This window comes from Acinonyx jubatus, chromosome C1 (assembly GCF_027475565.1).
Source record: "Acinonyx jubatus isolate Ajub_Pintada_27869175 chromosome C1, VMU_Ajub_asm_v1.0, whole genome shotgun sequence".
NCBI lineage: Eukaryota > Metazoa > Chordata > Mammalia > Carnivora > Felidae > Acinonyx > Acinonyx jubatus.
In genome coordinates this window covers 15,966,380-15,985,905 of record NC_069381.1, presented here as the reverse complement: position 1 = coordinate 15,985,905, position 19,526 = coordinate 15,966,380, and the positions used below count along the sequence as shown (strand labels likewise).

Genomic DNA, 19,526 nt, shown 5'->3' with positions numbered 1-19,526 from the left:
GTGAACTGGATCAGTTCTGGTTTCAGGACATGGAGGTTGAGTCATGGCTCTGTCACTTACCTCTCTCAACCTCTTCTGCTTTGGAGGTTAGACGACATACCTAAATCCCTGACCTTACATTTTTTTTTACTGACAGTGTAAGGCTAGGTTTTAGCCATACAAGGAACTACTCAGCGGCTGCTAAAATTAGTTTTAAATAAAGCCAATCTCTGTATGTTGATAGCAAAAGACCCCAAGACTTATTGGGTAAGAAAAAGATATATAGCCTAAACGGACATGGTCTGCATTTTGTGTAAACAAAAAAAGGATATATGTGTTTGTGCACATACGTCTGGTATGTGCTTACATCTGTAGAATTCATATTTTTGGAAGGATATGTAACTGCTAATTTAGGGGAAAGACTTTAAATTTTCCTTTTAGGGATGCCCGGGTGGCTTAGTCAGCTAAGCATCCGACTCTTGATTTTGGCTCAGGTCACGATCCCAGGGTTGTGGGATCAAGCCCCAGGTCGGGCTCCACAGTGGCTGTGGAGCCTGTTTAAGATTCTCTCTCTCTCGCTCTCTCTTTCCCTCCCTCCCTCTGCCCCTCCTTCTCATGCTCTCTGGCACACGAAGGTGCTATCCAATCAAATCAAATTTCCTTTTGTCCCTTTCTACACTGTTGGACTTTTCTGTCCACATGCAAATATATCTTTTGCTTTGAAAAATGGGAATTCCCTGGGAAGTGAGATTATGGACCATTTTTGTTTTCATACTTTTTCTGCATCAAATGAAACTAAAAAAATGTTTCTCTGCCTTGTAAGATAAATTGAAGAAAAGTCAGAGAAGAAACATCTTGCATGCAGGAGATTTTCAAGAGATGCTTGTTAAACTCACACTTGCAGACATGATGTAAAAAGCCCAAGACTAGGGGGACAGATATCCAAGGCTTAGACTCTAGCTCCACCATTTATCCGCCATATTGTGTTACTGGTGAATCTCAGTTCTCTCATCTATAAAGCAGGTGGATTTATACGAATAGGTAAAGTCAGATGACTGTATGGATTAAATGAATCATGAATGCATCTAGTCCAGATCCTGGTACACAGTAAATCATGTTAGTAGAATGGCTGGGGTTGGAGGTGTAATATTAATCTTTGTACCAAAGAACTTAAGATTTGTCAGAGTCGATGACCTTACCCAAACACATGCAGGGGGTCTGAAACCCTGTTTTTTTAAAGTCGGCTCCACATCCAACGTGAGACTTGAACTCAAGACCCTGAGATTAAGAGTCACATGCTCCACCAACCAAACCAGCCAGACACCCCAATATGAAACCAAATTTATACCACTGTTCCTACAGTTTCCTCAATTCCACATTAAGGGTCATCTGTGGCAAATCTGTGATGAACTGAACTGTCCTGTTAAACCGGTAGTTCTCAACTAGGGGCAAATTTGCCCCCAGGAACATTTGGCAATGTCTGGAGACGTTTTTGGTTGTTTCATCAGTGGGGTGCTACTGGCATCTGGTGAGTAGACTAGGGATGCTGCTAAACATCTTATAATAAACAAGACAAGCCCCCACAAGAGAGAACCGTCTGGCCTCAAACTGCCAATGTTGAGAAAATCTGTGCTAAGGTCACTCAACTCAGGACACCTCAGGGCCATAAAATCCCTAAGGTGGTAACTTTTTGGTCCTCCTGTAAAGTCGGCTGTTTACTTACACACTGTATTCTAGATCGAAGCAGCTGAGAAATTGGTACTGGCCAGGAAATTCTTAACATCGGGAGTCCCTGATCCCTGCAGACTAATAGGAATACCTTCATGATGCTCCGAACAAACTGAAATATTGGAGATATTCTGACCCCGTCACAGTTACAAATTCCTTTGCCAACCTTAAATTTTACTTAGAGGTAGGAAAGCTTAACCTAAGGGGCACCCAGCTGGTTCAGTCAGCAGAGCGTGCGACTCTTGATATCAGGGTTGTGAGTTCGAGCCCTACATTGGGTGTAGAGATTACTTTAAAATAAAAGTTTTAAAAAGAGAGAAAAGCTTAATTTAGTCAATAAAAGGCACAGCTCACTATTCTGTATGTTCTCTACTCCCCAAGAATTTCCAGGCTTTTTTGCTCAAGGTGGGATTCCATCCAGTGATCTGCTTAAGTTCAGTTGCAATCTCACTTCCCTAACTTGGCTATTTCCTCCCTTCTCTGCTGTTAGCGTATTTTTAAAATAGGAAACGTGTTTTCTTAGTGCTATCTCAAAACCAGATACCAAAAAGGGAAGACTAGTTTTACTTAAGCGATCCTACCAATATAGCTCGAGGTCTTCCTCTCCCCTCAAAAATTATACATTTCCTTAATTCTGGGTTTTATAGTTGTAGCCTAGCTTCTAGACCAGTCCCATGGGCTCGGCAAGTTATTAAAACACCAGCAGAATAAACAGGATTTCCAGCTTGGAGCTAACGGGTCCCTCGACCAAAGATTAGTTTCTGAATTGGCACCAAGTTGGTTCCAGGAGCAGATGTACAAATCCAAGAGCCAGGCCACAGAGGCAGAAAGGTTCCTCAAGACTGGGTCACGCTCAGGAAAAGCAACTGCCCTTTAATGTCTGCCTGTCCCAACCACAGCAACTGCTCTCTCAGCGGTCAGCTGGGGCACAGGTCCCCACACACACAAAGCCAGGATGCCCTGTTTCAGGAAGAGCAGAAGAGAACAGTCAAACGGCTGTAGAGTGAGTTCTGAGGGGAGACAAACTATAGAACAGTGATGGAAATGGATCAAGAACAAATCAAACAGATCCGTGTAAGAGTTACCTCTTAGGACCTTGTTTTATCCATTTTTTTTAAGTTTATTTATTTTTGAGAGAGAACATGAACAGGGGAGGGGCAGAGAGAGAGGGAGACACAGAATCTGAAGCAGGCTCCAGGCTTTGAGCTGTCAGCACAGAGCGTGACGTGGGGCTCGAACCCACAGACCGTGAGACCATGACCTGAGCCGAAGTCGGACACTCAACGGACTGAGCCACCCAGGCGCCCCGATCCCTCAGTTTTAATTTAAATTCTGACTGGGGGTGCCTCGGTCCGGTAAGCGTCTTGACTCTTGATTTCAGCTCAGGTCATGATCTTGGGATTCTCTTTCTCCCTCTCTCTGCTCCCCACCCCCACTTGTGAACTCTCGGGCTCTCTCTCAAAATAAATAAACTTAAAAAAAATTCTGGGGTGCCTGGAGTCCCACAGCGGGTAAGCACAAGCCCCGCTTTCTCTCTCCCCTTCCCTCTCTCTTTGTGCCCCTGGCTCACTCTCTAAGAAAAAAAAAAAAAAAAAAAATTAAAAAAAAAAATCTGAATAACACAAAGGCATGGGCTGTTCCTATCTTATGTCTAGCTCACATCTACTCCTGATAATTGTCTCACCTTTCTCAAATGCTGAGTAAAGAGCTAAACTGGTAAATCACCACAGGACACTGTGATTAAGGACCAAACTTTAATATTTCAAGGGCGTCTCAAACGAGTTTACTGGATGGGGTTACAGAAGCTTCCATTCATGCCACCACAGCAAGAATCAAGAATTCTGAAAGTTGAAGCGATTAGCTCTTTGGATACATAACAATATATTAAAGCATGTCAGAAAGTGCAAAAAAGGAGGCATTCGGCAGAGCAAAAACAAGCAACAGGCTGATTGTCCTAACAGGAGGGTAGAGAAGCTCTTTCCGGAGCTCAGTCCCCGGAATTAGAGCTGCCTCAGCCAGAGGGAGGTCCAGACATGGGTTTTGACGGATTATTACAACTAGTCAAAGCCAAGCTCAAAAAAACCGAGGCTCACATTTCCCCATGACCGCGACTGGCTCTTGCAACAACAACGAGCACCTCCGGTGACTTCTCACGCGCAGGCTGAGCAAGGACCCGGCGGCAGGACTCAGCCGGTGATTCTGACCCCGGGCTGACATCTCTGGGCCCGAGCTCGGAGCTCCTCGGGCAGGACAGCCTGGAACTGCTCCTGCACCAGCATCTCCACAATCTGCTCCTTTGTGTGAATATCGGGTCTCAGCCACTGTCCAGCAAGCTCCTGCAGATGTCGGAGGACCTCCCTGGGCCCGGCTGCATCCTCATAGCGGAATTTCCTGAACCTCTGCCTGGAGGCTGCAGCGTTGGGACGATTCCTTCGTGGCATGGTCTCAAGGTCTTCGACAGAGTCTTCATCGAGGCTCTCTGGTGGAAGCCCGGAAGGCTCTCGCGGAACCTGGACCTGGGGAGCCGATATGAGGACAACTTCTGACTCCTCGGCCACCATCTCATTTGATGGTGGCCTTATTTTATCATTCTGGACTTCTCTATTTCTTTGTGTCTCTAAGTACCCTTCAGTCTCCATTCTGGGACTCTGGAAAAGGATGTCTCCGACTCCTAAACACAGAGAAAAGACAGGCTCAGCGAAACAGACCCCAGAGACTGTTAAAACCACCTTGATCTCACGGATCTGGTCCAGATCCAGGTTCCATCCGCTTTCCAATCTTAACAGGGTTTCTTAATAAAGGTCCTAGAAATTCTATTTTTGTTTCTTCTGGATCAATTGACACAACGGAGAAAAATGTGTCAGTGGTTTACCAAAATGAAGACTGTAGATTCTCAAAGCACAAAGGATGGAGAGCACTGGCCTCGCTAGCTAGAGAACCTTCTACACAATCTTTCACCCATTTTCCCCGCATTACAAAGTATTTTACATTATGTTAAAACAGAGAACTATGTATGCATATGTTTTATAGGGGGGAAAAATGTTTAAAACCAGGGTGTTTGCGTCCTCCAATGTCTTTTATGGAGTTATGTTATGACCAAAAGCAAGTTATGAGAAAGGACTAAACTGTAAGAGATAAAAGTCTGTTCATGTACATCTACCCTTCATTTACATCTACTCTGCGGTCTTTTCTACCCCACCTCCCCATCTCTTTCATGATCAAAGAGTAACAAGGTTTAAAAGCACTTTGGGAGCTACCATCAGGGTGGAGCCTAAGCCCCCTCTTCACAAAAAAAGAAAGAAAAGACTAGAAAAGAAAAGCTTCCACGTTAAGATTAAGATCTTAAGTTCCTCTACTCAGTGTACAGGAAACTGACCTAGTCAGAATCCTGGTAGTGCAGACTCCCAACTCTTGGGATGCTTGTCAGCAAACCAGACGTAGTGGGGAAGGGGGGAGAGGCGCACCAAGTACCTGTAAAATGCCAGAAAAAAAAAAGGCTTTGCTTCATTTGGGTTAGGGCCCCAGTCCAAGAGAAGGGTTATTTACAGGAAAACCACAATCTATGTTATCTAAAGAGAGAGAGAGAGAGACTTCAAGTGACAGTAATGACCAAATTAATTTCTGTATCAGGGTATGTCCAATCGAAGAGTGTAACTCCTAGAATAGTGGTCAGTTTTCAAAGACCGTCTCTTTTTTCATGAACAAACTCCTTCCCCCAAGAACGAATCCCTCCTTAGTCCACGTGGCAGAAGTGTCCATGTTTAAAATCCCTCCCTCAATCTCTCAAACCAGTTTCCTGGGTAACAACCGACAGAGGCCAACAATCACCAACACTGACCAGCTGCTTCGCATTAACTAGTTCTCAGTGCCTAGTCACCTCTTCTCTAAACGTTCCATGACCCATTTTCTAGGAGCCTTGTACCGATTCTAGACCTTGAAGTTTGGATACTCCTGGAGTACACCTGTTCTTCCCACATTATCTGGGTTTTTGTTCAATCAACAGAGTGTACTCTCCCCAAAAGGAAGTTGTTACTAACCTAGAGTGAATGAGGATCAAAGCAAAATAGCCCCATAACTCAGGGGTACCTTGGATAAAAAGGAAATATTTAGTCAAAGAAAGGTTGGATGGAATGTGAGAAAGCAAAATCCTGGGAACAACCTAACTGACCATGAACAGGGAAATAATTAAAGTATCGTCAACCATTCAGCAGAAAATACAGTGCAGCCTTATAAAGAATGAAGTCAGCCTGTGAGTGCTGATACATCCACACGTCCACGACACGGCACCCAAGATGCAGATCACTACGTGTAATATGACCCCACCTGAGGAAATTAAAATACATACACATAAGCATACATGGCCTGATCTATCCACAAACACCTTCAATTATATTTACTTCTTAGGGGCAGGGAGAGAAGACAGAAACATTTTTCATTCCATAGCTTTCTATACTGCGTTCTTTTTAACTACAACCACGTCTTACTTTCATAACAACTCAAGAGGAAGCAAACATTCCCCTCCTGCCCAAAACCTTTCTGAGTAAAAAACCCCTAACCCACTTAGGAAAACACCCTTTTACTAATTCTTCTAGCTCTTAGCACCAGAGGTGTTTACAACCCGGACTTCTAAGAATAGTCTCCATTGTCAGGCCAGTTCTCAAGGCTGGCTCTGAAACATGGACCAACTCTACGCCTCACCCCGCTTATAAATCCTATCAGTTTTAGAAACCCAATGACCAGACACAATGCTTACCCTCATCAGTTAATAATTCCTATTTACTGAGCACTTACTTCCTAGCTGACACTGTGCTGAGCATTTCACGTTCTCTTCTACGTGATCCTCTCAGCCACTCTCAACTGTCCACACGACTCTCTACTGCCCCGGCCGTCTCTGTTAGCAACAGCAGCAGCCGATGTTATTTGTTGAATTTTACAGGCCAAACGCTCTGCGGAAGCTGTCCCTCATCCAAGCAATCCTCCCGATAACCCAGGATGACATTTTCATTCGCAAGTAAACAAACTGAGGCTCGACAAGATGGGATTTGCCCAAGATCACAAGGCCAGGAGGTGGCGGGGCTACTCAACCGCGTAGAAAATTCCCGGCTTCTAGGCGGGGAGCTGCGTCGGGCTCCTCCCACCATATGGGCGCGGCTCAGGGGGCCTAGGTGGGGCCGGAAAAAGCGCTTCTGGGGCTCCAAACCAGGACCTCCTCCTCCCGGACTGCAGCGAGACCCTGAGCCACGCCAGCCCGGACAGCCCGCAGACCCGCAAAGCAGGGCTTCCCCGCTCCGAAAGCGGCCGCCGCCGCCGCCGCCGCGGCCCCCGGCTCCCCACAGATCGTGCGCCGGGGAAGGAGTGACGGGCGGGAGGGAAGAAGGGAGGGAGCGTTCACCTGCGCAGGTGGCACCTCGGAGGGCAGGGGGCAACGGGGGCGGGGGCGCCTGGCGACCAGACTCGAAGCCCGAAACCGACTCCGAGGAAAGGAAACCAACTACCCAGCGCAGAGCTTTGTAGCCCGCCGCCGGAACCGGAAGTGGCGGCCCGCCGGAAGTTAGAAGTGAACGGGGCGGGGGGGGGGGGAGGGATAGGGTAGAGGGGGTCTCTCTAGGGCCCGGTGGTGCTTCGTAGCTCCATGGTTTTAACCCGTGGTGGGCTTTGGGCCTTCTTCAAGCCTCAGGCCTTCCTACCGCGTGGAGCTGTGGGTACTGCCTAGGCAGCCTCTCGGCTTCTGGGAAGTTCTCTGCTTCTCTGAGCCCCAGTTTGCCCAGCTGCAAAATGAAAAGAAGTTGAAACGGTAATTGAGACACTCCAGGAGCCGGCCCGCAGCTGACTCAGCGCCCCACCCTGAGGTTACACCCTTGACTCTTTGCACCACCCAGAGGAAAGAAACCAACATAGAGGGCTGGGTGGCTGCTGTTTGGAAACCGCGATCCTGTGTGGCGTCCCGTGCAATCACTCCACGTGAGGCGGTGGGCACAGTCTAATAAGTACCCCTGCGTCCGTGGACCCAGACAGAAGTGGGCATGTGCCACGTGCGTTTCTCCTTCTGTCCAGGGGAAGATCCTGTGTATAGAAAGCTCGGTCTCAGCCCTGTGTCCCTCTTCCCCCCGAGACTTTCCAATTGCTGACGGTTAAGAATTGAAGTTTTGAAGTCACACTTAGCTGGTTTGAGTCTGGGTTTAGCCTGGAGTTGAGTTGGGGGCACACATGTCAAAATAGCACAGCACGTAAGAGGAAGTGCAAAGATGCTAAGGCAGCCCTTCCACGTCGGTCTTAACCCTGAAGGGGAAGGGACTTGGCCAAGGACAAGGCACTCAGGTGGCCCAGCCGGCTCTCCTCCCATTTGCCGTATCCAAATGGGACATGCTAGGGAATTAAGAGGGGCACTCCAAAGACCCCTCCCGGGTTATCACCACCTCCCAACCCTCTCTACCCCTCTCCCTAACCTCTCACACCCCCCACCTCACCCCACTCCCAACCAATGTCGCTGGGGAAGAGAAGATGTGCCTTTTGTCTACACTGCCACTGCTGGTTAGTAACCCCCTAGATTGCCAGGTTCTCCAGCTGGTGGTTGGATAACCAGGCTCCTTGCTATGGCCCCACCCCTACCTCCACCACTGTGGACCCTTCCCCCACTCACCCCTACAGGGTAGTTTCCACGTTTCACTCCCTCTCAGCCTTGGTTTCCCCATCTATAAAATGAGAGGGTTGGACTACATTAAAGACTTCCAGTTGTACACCCCACCCCATCCCATTCTTAGGTTCCCGGGGAATGCTTCAGGAAACTGCTGGGGTGCAGTGGGGGTAGGGGATGGTTTAAGTCCCAGAGCAGCTCCGATTTTAAAGGTTTATAAATTTATATGAAAAGTTTATATGTTGTGGCTTCGTGTAAGATTATTGTATCACTCAGGATAAAATGTAAACTTTGCACTTTGCCCCACATTCCTCATCTTTCCCCATCCTCCTGTTCACTCACTGCTCCAGGCACAGTGGCCTTGTAATTATTTTGCAAACCCAGGAAGTTCATCGTCACCTCTTTGGTGACTCTGCTTGTGGTGCTCTTTCCTGACATCTGTTCATCAAGGATCCAGTTCAAATGTTGCCTCTCTCGAGCAACCTTTGCTGTCCCCCCTCTTCTAAAGGCACCCATGCAATCCCTTTATAGCCTGTCAATCTGTATTGTTATTATCTGTTTATTTTCTATTTAGCCCACTAGGCAGTGGCCACAAGGCCAAAGACCTTGACTGTCCTGTCCCCATGTCTCCAGCACCTGAAGCTGAGCATAGGCTGGGTGGACATCTGTTGAATGACTCAATGAGTGAGTGAATGAACAGAGAAGGCTTGAATTTTATGATAAAGCCAGCCTGGTGAAGACCACCAGGGACACAGGTATAGTTTAACAAAGTTAAGTTTATTGACTTCATGCCACAAGCATCCAGAGAAACCATGGGGTGTCTCATGAAAGAAAGGAAGAAACAGGGTTATTATTGTAGGATTTGGGGGAACTTTGGAATTTAGGTGAAATTGAAACGAAGCAGTGTTGACAGGCTCAAGGCAAACTTGGTCTTGTAGAAAGAGGTTAACATCTAGCTTGAGACCAGAAGTGGATTCATAGCTGTGTTTCCTTGGACACTGCAAAGTTAAGATAAATATGGACCGTTGTGTCCAAAATCTCTTGTCTGAAGCTCTGCACCTGGGGTGGTAATCCACGCTGCTTCTCTGTGTCAAATCTGGCTCTGACCCACTAGACAAGAGTAGGATTCTTCATCTCACTGACCCGATCTCAAACAGCAAAGTTTCTCAAAACTATGTCTTTGGTGTTAATTGACAAAAGAAAGATTCACATTTGACAGGAATCTCTTGACGTCTCAATCATCTGGATGTGAGGGCCATCCAGGGCTCCAGTCTTCCCATCCCAAGGTGACCCCAGCCCCCTGGGCTCCGCATCACTCTGAGCCTTCATTAGAACACTGAGTTAAGCCTCCAGCCCCGCTTGGGTGTACCTGTCAGATTCCCAGCCAGACTCTGGGCACATCAAGGGCCTGGCCCAAGTTTGGGTCTGCCCATCTTCTTCTGCCCATGCCTGCCACAGAATACCCAAAGGTGCTCAATCTGTGCCCATTGAATCCAGCTGTTGATAAGTCTAATGAATGTAAAGAAAAAGAAATGGAAGGAAGCATACCAAAATTATAGCGGTAGCTGTGTAACGGGTGTGGGAATGTGAGTGTTTTTTTTTAAATCTCCCAAAAGGGAAGTTCCTAACATGTAACCAAGATTAATGTTATGAAAAAGGAAAAGAGAATGGCATTGCTGACTCTTCTAAGAAAAATGTATTGACATTTGAATGAGTTTTGAATGAGAACAAAATTGTCGACACATTTTGATTAAAGAGAAGGGAATGCAGCACCGATCCTTTATATTTTCCGAGGGAATTCAAGTATTGACATTGTGCTTTTTCAGAAGGTGGGTTTTCCTCATGATTTAGAAAACACACACACACACACACACACACACACACACACACACACACACAGAGTCGTTGGCATTGACACTCTAATCATTACTCAAAAAATTAAATTATTGGAGCGCCTAGGGTGGCTCGTCAGTTCAGCATCTTTTACTCTTGATTTTTGGCTCAGGTCATGATCTCATGGTTTGTGTGTGAGAGCCCTGTGTCGGGCTCTGTGCTTGACAGCATGGAGCCTGCTTGGGATTCTCTCCCTCCCTCTCTCCCTGCCCCTCCCCAGCTCACTTGTTTCTCTCTCTCTCTCTCTCTCTCTCTCTCTCTCTCTCAAAATCAATAAACATTTAAAAAATGATTGATTATATGGTTTTTAAAGGATTTGAATTGTCAAGACTTGGAGATTAAAAAAAGAGCATTAACTTATTGCTGAAACTGTTGGCACTTTTAGGCAAGATTTCCTAACTCCCCGTTGCCCACACATGAGAAGGGTGTTGGCAGTTCTTGGCCCCATCCTGAGGCGGGGTGGAGGGCCCGTGACGGCCTACTTCCCAGCCACAGAGTGGAATTTTCCAGGTCTGAATGCCCTTTGTCCTAAAACTACTTTGGAAAATTGTCCAAGGTCACGGAAGGACCCACTGGGAAGAAGTAGATACTCAGCTTTTGCGACCCTGTTGTGCCTTGACAGCATGTGACTGTTACATATGTCACCTGGCGCCATCTGTCTGACTCGACACAAATGATCACCACATGCCCCACTTTGCACCATTTTCTCCCCTCCTCCCCCCACACCCCTGTGATGCTGAGGTCTCTTCCCTGCTTGACTCCCGTTCCTCCCTTGCCCTCATGCTGGCCTTGCCAGACGAGTTCTTAGGCTTTTGTGGGAGCCGGAGTGGGGGGCTAAGGGCTGGAGGAGGAGAGTTTCTGTGGGAAAGAACTCAGGGTCCAAGAGTGGGTACGGAGAAAAGCAGGGGAGGGAGGGCAGTTGTCATGTGTGGGGACCGTGGGCGGGAAAAGAAAAAAAAAGAAAGACAATTTTAAGAAGTACTGTTGATACAGTTACTGTGGAGAGCAACTTGGCGATTGGTTAAATTGAAAATGAGCACCCCCTCCCACCCAGTAATTCCATTTCCTGGAATATACCCTAGAGAAACTCTTGTACATTCGCACCTGGAGATTTGTCCAAGGACGTTTGCTGAAGCGCTGTTTGTAATCGTAAAAATTGGCCTTGCTGTAAATGTCCATCCGTGGGGGGGGGGGGGGGGGGCGGGGGGAGGATAATAGTGTTGTGCAATAGGATCCTCTTCAAGACCAGCAGCAATGAACTAGAAATATATAAATTAGCATGGGCCTCAAGAAATAATGTTGGTGGGTAGGGGAAGGGCATTAAGGAGGGCACTTGTTGGGACAAGCACTGGGTGTTACATGTGAGTGACAAATCGCTGAATTCTACTCCTAAAACCATTATTACACTGTGTGTTAACTAATTTGGATTTAAAAAGAGAAAGAAGGAAAGAAACAATGTCGGGTGAAAGCACCAAGTTGCAGAATAATATGTACAGCATGAAGCTCTGCCTGTATTTTTAAAAACCAAACAATGCAGTACATTGTATATAGATATTATATGGTTGGTGAAAAATACGTAGCAACGTGGAGTGGAAGGAGCGGAAGGATAAATACCCAAATTCATTTCATCAGTAAGGATAAGTTAGGTCAATGCCACTGTAACCAACACCCCAAATCTTAGTGGCCTGTAACCACGGAGTTTATTTCCTGCTTGTGCTGCATATCTGTCAGGGGTCACTGCAGGCTTTGCTCCACGTCTCCTCACTCTGGGACCAAGCTGACCTGCAGCCACCAGCTGCCATGGCAGAGGGAAAGAGAGCTCAGCAAATCGTCCCACCTCTCAAAACCTCACCTCGGCCAGAGCAGGCCACATGGCCAAACCCACCTCCCCAGGGGCAGGCGAGAACTAGCCCACCGTGGGCCCCAAAGGAAAAACAGTGCTAGCTAGAGGACGCATTATCACAGCCGTGAGGATGATGTCCTCTGAGTACTCAGAGAACAATGAGTAACATTAAAGGGTACAAAGACTAATATTAAAAATTATAAATATGTGTCCTTGCTGGGCTCACGTTTGCTTTCATGGCATTCAGGAGGAACATGAATAAAGGAATTCAGTTGTGTGTGTGTGTGTGTGTGTGTGTTTCTGAAAGTTTATGTATTTATTTTGAGAGAGAGAGAGTGGGGGAGGGACAGAGAGAGAGGAAGAGAGAGAGAATCCCAAGCAGGCTCCATGTTGACAGCAGAGAGCCCGATGTGGGGCTCAAACCCACACACCGTGAGATCATGCCTGAGACAAAGTCACACGCTGAACCGACTGAGCCCCCCTGGGCGCCCCAGAAATTCAGTTGTCTGTATGTTGCTCTGGGCTGCAGGGCAGCAGCCTTTCGGACCTCAGCACCAGCACACTGGGCTCCGACCCCACTTGTGGCATCGTGCGTGCTTCTGCGTGGGCTTCTGCAGCAAGGGCTCCCAAAGTTGTTTTACTCACATCTGAATCCCCACCTCTGCCCTTGCTGCCAAAAAAGGTGCCTCGTAAATGTTTAATGAATGATTCTGATGTGCTCATTTCTATCTAAATAATGAGCTGTTTCAAGGCAGGAACCATGTCGTCTTTCCCCCCTGAGCCCTCCTCAGGAGCAGAGGATGGCTCCTGTTGAGGCCATGAATGCTTGTTGAGTGAACGAACGAATGAATGAATGACCACAGCCCTCCTTTCCTAGCCCACAGCGGGAGAAGAAAACACGTGGCCCATGCCACTCCACCGTGAGCCCCCCAAGGGCCTGGCAAGTTCACTTTTTCTACCATGTTTTCATGCTGCATCGAAAAGCCAGTGTGTGGCTGTATAGGATGACCGACTTCTTGGGACTCTCCTCCTGTTACCACTGAAAGTTCTGTGCCCTGGGAACCCCCTCAGTCCAGGCAAACTGGGATGGCTGGTCACTCGACACGGCAACTCCTTTCTTCTCTCTGGGCCTCATTTTTTTTTTTTTTCTCATTCTCAAATGAGAGGGTTGTATCTGGTCTTGACTCTACATAACAGATCTAAGATTTTAGGGACAGCCTGGAAGGGAACAGATGAGTCAAAGAAGGAAGAAAGACTCACGTTGGGGTTTTCTGAGAGATCTTTATTTTTTACAAAGAACGTGCATTGCCACCAAGGCCTCGGTTCTAGTGGCTTGACATGACCTAGAAAAAAAGCCATAGAAAAAGGGAGGAGATTCAGCATAGTCTAGTTAGGAGCACAGATTCTGAAGCCATATGGAACCGGGTTCAATTTCCAGCCATGCCACCATTAGCTGTGTGAGGAGGGTGACTTGACCTCTCTGAGCCTCAGTGTGTTCGTCTGTATAATGGGAGTGATCTTAGTACTCATCTCATGGGGGGGTTGATGAAACGACTAACTAAGGATGTTTAAGTAGTTTATAAATGTTGTCATGAACATTATTAGCCCTCCCTGACCACTCATTCCCAGATAAGGTTTAGTGCTTTCACTGGGGCCTGAACATCCAGTCACAGCTCTCCCCACGTTTCATGATGATTGCTCATGTGATCATTTCTTCACCGCGAGCAGCCCTTTGACACATCACTCTATCTTTCAGGACAAGCAAAGACCTGTATCTCACAAACACTTGTTGAGATAAGGAAGTTCAGCTGTAGTTCAGAGCCACTGAGGTCCTTGGGGCCACACCAGAGCAGAGAACATCCCCCAAGCCCTCTGGAATGTGCCCAGGGGCCCCTCCACTCCTGACCTTCTGGGATCCTTTCAGCCCCTCCTCAGGATCTGCTGTCCCCACTCAGCCCCGGCACCTCTCAACATCTCAGAAGAGCCAGCATGGGGGCCCTCCTGCTCGGCCTGTCCCGCTCACCTCCTCGATCCAGTCATTGAAGGCCGAGACTCGTGTGAACACCGTGGGCTTCTTGAGGGTGTTGCAGCCGAAGGCAGAAACGAAACTGGTCACACCGTGGACCTGCCAGGAGCCGTCTGCTGTGGGGCAGTTAAGGGGTCCTCCAGAGTCACCCTGGAATTGCCAGAGAGCGGTGGGGAGTTGAGCTGCCATGTGTGGGATTGAAGGGATTGGTTGTGGCTCTGGGGATTCTGAGAAACCCCTGTGTTACTTGACCTCTCCAAGCCCCAGTTGGCCTGTTTGTAACAGACTAACATCTGTCCTACCGGATCTTGTAGGAATTAAGCGAGATGATAAATATATGATCTTAGCACAACCCCTAGCAGAGAGAAAGCAATCAATAAAGGGTAGTTCCCATAGTATTACCACGATGGTTATAACAGTATTCATCCTCACTTATAACACAACGATAGTACTGATTTATCGTAACTTCAGGACCGCGGAGTTGAAGGTGCCTTTAGAGATCACGGTGTCAATATCCCTTACTGGGCTGATGGGGAAGCCTGAGGACCGGGTCAAGTGATTTGCCCCAGGTCAAGGCAGCGTGAGCTGGGATGGGAAGCCAGAGGCCAGGGTGGTGTGTCTGGCCCCCACTGACTTCCTCCAAGTCCTGCCTGGCCTGGAGGCTGAACGGGGCCAGCAGGTGGGATTTCTCCGCCCCCCCCCCCCCCCCCCCCCCGGCAGAGATAGCCCCGGGCCCCGCAGTTCGAGCTGACTCACGTTGCAGCCGGAGAGGATGTCCCCACCCGCACACACCATGGTCTTCTTCACGGAGCTGCCCCACCAGTCCAACTTGGAGCAGTGGTCATAGTCGACCACGGGCAGCAGTGCCTGCTGCAGCTTGTCCGGGAGGGGACCACCAGCTGCGGGAGAGACCGCCCTGAGTGGGGTGGCATGGGGAGCAGGGCTGGGGCTGGGACCCGGGAGTCAGGGCTGGGAGCCCCGGGGTGGGGTGGGGGAGGTTGAGGGAGGCAACCCTTCCAGCCCGATGGGGACTCGCCTCCCACCAGAGGGTCCTGCCTGCTTTGTCCACCATAACACCCCCAGCACCTGGCACACAGGAGACGCTGAAAAATGCTCAGGTGAACACATTTGTGTTTGGGAGGATGGGGGGGAGGGGAGAGGGGAAGGTGGGGAGGAGAGGTGCCCCCGAAGGAGGACAAGTGCAAGGATGTGTCGTGGTTGCCTTCGACCCCCGGCCCCCAGTCCCTGTGGCCGGTGGGAGGGGTCGGTACGCACTGTGGAGCCGGCCCCAGCCGCTGATGTAGCAGGGAGCCCCGTTGGGCAGGATGTCACCAGCGGGAGGGAGGCAGGCGAGCTGGACCGTGCCTCCCAGCTGGGCGCTGCGCGACAGCTTGATGAGAGCGATGTCATTGCTGGGGAAGAGGAAAGAGTCAGGGGAGCCTGGTCCTCCAGCCAGACCAAGCCCCACCTCTCAGCCTTTGCAACAGAGAGTTCGCCTCCAGGATGCCCCCGCTGCTCCTTTTCCTCCAAATCACAGGCGTTCTTAGGGCTGAGCAACTTTAGGAGGCTCCCTGCCCCCCGCCCCCTGCTCCCGGCACCCATGCTGACCCTCGGCCTTCCTAGCTGTCCTCGGCTCTTATACTATGGTCCTTACACTTCAGCTGCACCAGGATCCCGGAGGGCTTGTTAAAACACGGGTTGCTGGGGCCCACCCCAGGGTTCTTGAGGCAGTGGGTCCGGGGGTGGGGCCCGAGGACTCACATTGCCAACAAGTTCCCAGGCGATGCTGATGGCCTGGGGACCACCCTTCAAGAACCCCTGTTCTGGGTCTTCCTCTGCTTGCTTGTCACTCGAGTCATCGTACCTGGGGTCCCCTTTCCTCTCCACGTACCGCAGGAGTCCCGTGAGGATGGGTCGAGGTCACGATCATCATGGCCCTTCTCTCCTACACCGCACTTTCAAGGGTTCTGCACCCTTCTTTGACCCTCACCAGAAAAATGCTGGGCCCCCCAGACACATGATTTTGTACGTGCTTGAGGGCCTTGGGAAGCCCTGCTTCAGTGTTCTCACCCGGTGACTGCCTCCCTGTCCTTCAAACCACTCAGGAAGCCAGGAAAGTCACCCTCAACATATGGTATAATTGAGGCCCAGAGAAGGGCAGTGACTTGCCCAAGGCACACAGCAACTTAGTGCTGGAGGCTGACTCTGGGTCCAGTGCTCCTCCTTTTTCCCACAGTGCTGGGAACCCAGGCTGCACTGGACAAATGTCTGTCGAACGGAGGAACCCTTGGATTTGGGAGCGGGGGTGCCAGAGGAGATCTGGGTTCAAGCCAACTAGCCAAGTGGCCTTGGGGGAGTTCCTGGCCCTCCCTGAGCCCTGCTGTCCTTCCACAGGGAGAGGAGTTTCGGGGAGATGCTCCTTCAAGGCTCTCCTGGCTCTGACCCTCAGTGTGTGGGACGTGGGCCCAGGCTGCTGGACCCAGCCCCGCTGTCACTGGGGGTCTCTTCAGAATTATCTTTGGGTCACAGAGAGACCAGTAACCTCTGGGTCCCAGGCCTGAGAGTCCACTCACCCACAGGCTACGCAGTTGGGGTTCCAGAGTGGGTGCACGAAGAGGTCCCCAGCATTGATGGGGATCACCTGTTCGGAGCCTTCCTCCTCAGCCCGGTTATATTCGCCCAACACAACCTGGTAGGTCAAGGAGCTCCTGCCAGTGGCGGAGGTCAGGTCAGTCTGGGCCCGACTGGGCTCCTTCCCTCCCCTCCCACAGCTACGCACCACCTGCCCGGTTCTCATGCAGGGACAGGGGCAAGTAAAAACACTTACGAGATGCAGTGGCCCGCGGTCATGACCCAGTCGGGGGCGATAAGGCTGCCGCCACACGTGTGGTGGAAGGCTCCACTCTTCTCGTACTGCAGGGAGACCTGGTGACAAGGAGGGAGGAGCCTAAGTGGTCTGGGCCCTACAGTGAGGGCTGATATCCATGACTGTATAGGTTGTGCACTGGACAACTCTAGAGGGCATCACTCATGCAGAGTGGCCTCCTCCAGAAATGTGCAGTGTTCAACCCACATGACTGTATCATCTATGGCTGTTTTCATACCACAATGGCAGAGTTAAGTCACTGCAATAGAAACCACATGGCTGACAAAAGCTAAAATATTTTACTCCCTGGTCCTTCCCAGAACAAGTTAGCTGACGATGCTGTAGACCAATGCCATCCAAGAGAACTTTCTGTGACGGTGGGAATGTTCTCTGTCTCGGCTGTCCAACGTGGTAGCCGCTAGCCATATGTGGCCGTTGAGAATTTGAATGTGGCTAGCATGGAGCAACTGAATTTTTAACATTGTTTAATTGTAATTAATTTAAAATTAAATAAAGACCTGTGGCTGGTGACTACCGTGTCACGGAAGCAGGTCTAGCCCTCTGTGCCTCACTGACCTCTCTAAAGCCCTTCCTTCCTTTAGTGCTCTCAGACCTTATAACCCTGCTGTGTAATTTGAGGAGGATAGTAATGAGGACCCCAAAACCTCCATCCCTAAACACAGTGCCCGAAATTCCACTGTTAGTGCACCAACCCTTGGGCCAAACATTTCCTTCTCTCCAGATTTCACTTTTAACATGCAAACAGCCCAGGGAGGGTCACAGGTTGAATGGGCAAGACTTCCACACGAAGTGGACTGTCCAAGGGTTTCCTGGCCTTGGCGAGCTGCAGAGGTTACCGGAAGCAAAGCAGTGGGGTCGAGACCGAATGCCTTGCAATCAGAACAGAGTGCAGAGCCCACGGTGAGAAATAGCGCAGCTGGCATTGGTCTTACCTGCCAGGGCCAGCTGTAGGGGGCTGCGTCCTCACCGTTGACAACACGGGAGGAGGGCTGGTAGGAAGGTCGGCCACAGCCCGAGGCTGGAAAGGAGAGTGCAGGCATCAGTGAGCCAGAGAGTCCCCTAAAGCAAAGAGGCCCGGGTTCCGATTCTAGATGCACCACAAGCTGGCTGTGTGACCTGGTGTAAGTGCTTCCCCCTCTCTGGACCTCCATAGCCACCCGTGAACAGTGAACATCTGGACTAGAATAGGGGCCTCCAGAGTCCCAGGAGTCTAGGGATGGAGATGTGACCTCCTTCCATGGCAGGACTGAAGGGGTTGATGCACTTAGAACAGTGCCTAGTGCCCAATGAACTCTTAAGAAGTGATAGCTTGTTGTCATGAAAAGTGGTGGCTTTGGAGTAAGACTCCCGGGTTCAAAATGCAGCTCTGCTCCTAGTTCTGGTGGGGGGGGGGAGTTCTTTACTTCTCTGAGGGTCCATCTGTAAAATGGGGATAATAACAGAACTGATCACACGAGCCTGTTGTAAGGCTTATGAGAGATAATATGAGGAAAAATCCTTAGCATTCTCCCTGGTATATAGTAAGCGCTCAATAAACATTATCTGTCACTATTACTGTCAGTCAAGGGAGGCAGCTTGGAGGAGGTGGCCCTGAGCTGGAATATAATATGGGAGAAAAGGCTAGACCACAGGATACGGAGTGGGGTTGGGGGAGGGAGAGGAGAGTTAGAGGGCTAAGCAGAGGAACAGAAATTCCAACCCAAGCAGTCTAACCACAGAGCCCAAACTCCTCATGACTAGACTTTTTTACTGTCCCCACTGATGAGTCCCACCACAGTGCTGTGGGTACACCAGTCTTTCTCCTGAGCTCATCTATCCATGGCTCCCCCTCCATTCTCCTGCCCCCCACCAAATTTGAAGCCCCTACAATCATACCCAGGTATAAGCAGAGACCCCCCCCCCTCCTGTGGAACCAGGTGTTGGGTTCATGAGACCCGAGGTGAGTGACAGATTTCAAAGGCTCCTAGCCCAGTGCAGCACAGGCTGGGGTCTTACCAAGGGCCACAAGTAGGAGGGAACTCAGCAGTCGGAGCATCATGAGGTCTGAGATGATAGGAAAGACACGCTTAGGCTGGGGGCTCTAATATAGGGCAGAAAGGATACGTGGGAGGAAGGGCAGATTGGGCCCCATTCCCAGAACAGGTGGTAGAACGTCAGCTCTCTCATGGTCCAAGGCCATGGCCCCCACCTGCTGCACATGGGGGAATGACAGCCAACAGCAAGACCAAATTTCCCTCCAACCTGTGGCCACACAGGTGGCATTGAATGGCCAGCTGATAACAGAGGAGGGAGGAAGGAAAGTACTCATCACAACAAGCCAACCTCTTCTAGGGAAGAATATGGGCTCTGGAACTGGTCAGACCTGGGTTCAAATCCCAGCTCTGCCACCTCCAGGCTCTTGATCCTTGGGCATATTAACCTCTCTGGGCCTCGGGTTTCTCATCTCTGAGTCAGGACCCATATTAGTATCCACCTCAAAGTTTTAAAAAATTTTCGAGTCCTTTTCTATATCAGGATGCTCTAGGGGATAGAGCCA

General features: G+C 49.8%; 1 protein-coding gene and 1 non-coding gene across 3 annotated transcripts in view; both read right to left on the bottom strand.

Annotated features, from left to right (window-relative positions):
- Positions 1–19,062, bottom strand: part of LOC106977605 (chymotrypsin-like elastase family member 3B) — a 127,687-nt gene extending 108,625 nt beyond the window's left edge. The window contains exons 1-8 of one of the 2 annotated variants that reach the window (XM_027060136.2): positions 18,986–19,058; positions 17,923–18,008; positions 16,931–17,028; positions 16,677–16,811; positions 15,379–15,515; positions 14,860–15,002; positions 14,101–14,253; positions 13,339–13,420 (exon numbers count right to left, since the gene is read on the bottom strand). In XM_027060136.2, the coding sequence (XP_026915937.1) occupies positions 13,403–13,420; positions 14,101–14,253; positions 14,860–15,002; positions 15,379–15,515; positions 16,677–16,811; positions 16,931–17,028; positions 17,923–18,008; positions 18,986–19,028 (813 nt within the window). In that variant the 5' untranslated portion in view covers positions 19,029–19,058 and the 3' untranslated portion in view covers positions 13,339–13,402. Of the gene's footprint in view, positions 1–13,338; positions 13,421–14,100; positions 14,254–14,859; positions 15,003–15,378; positions 15,516–16,676; positions 16,812–16,930; positions 17,029–17,922; positions 18,009–18,985 lie in introns of those variants that run through there. The other variant, XM_053208659.1, reaches the window with a different exon arrangement.
- LOC106977653 (uncharacterized) lies at positions 3,448–7,093 on the bottom strand. The gene is made up of 2 exons (XR_008292833.1): positions 6,499–7,093; positions 3,448–4,378 (listed from the first exon to the last, which is right to left on the bottom strand). It is a non-coding gene; the product is annotated as an uncharacterized LOC106977653 (transcript).
- Positions 19,063–19,526: the final 464 nt, after the last annotated feature.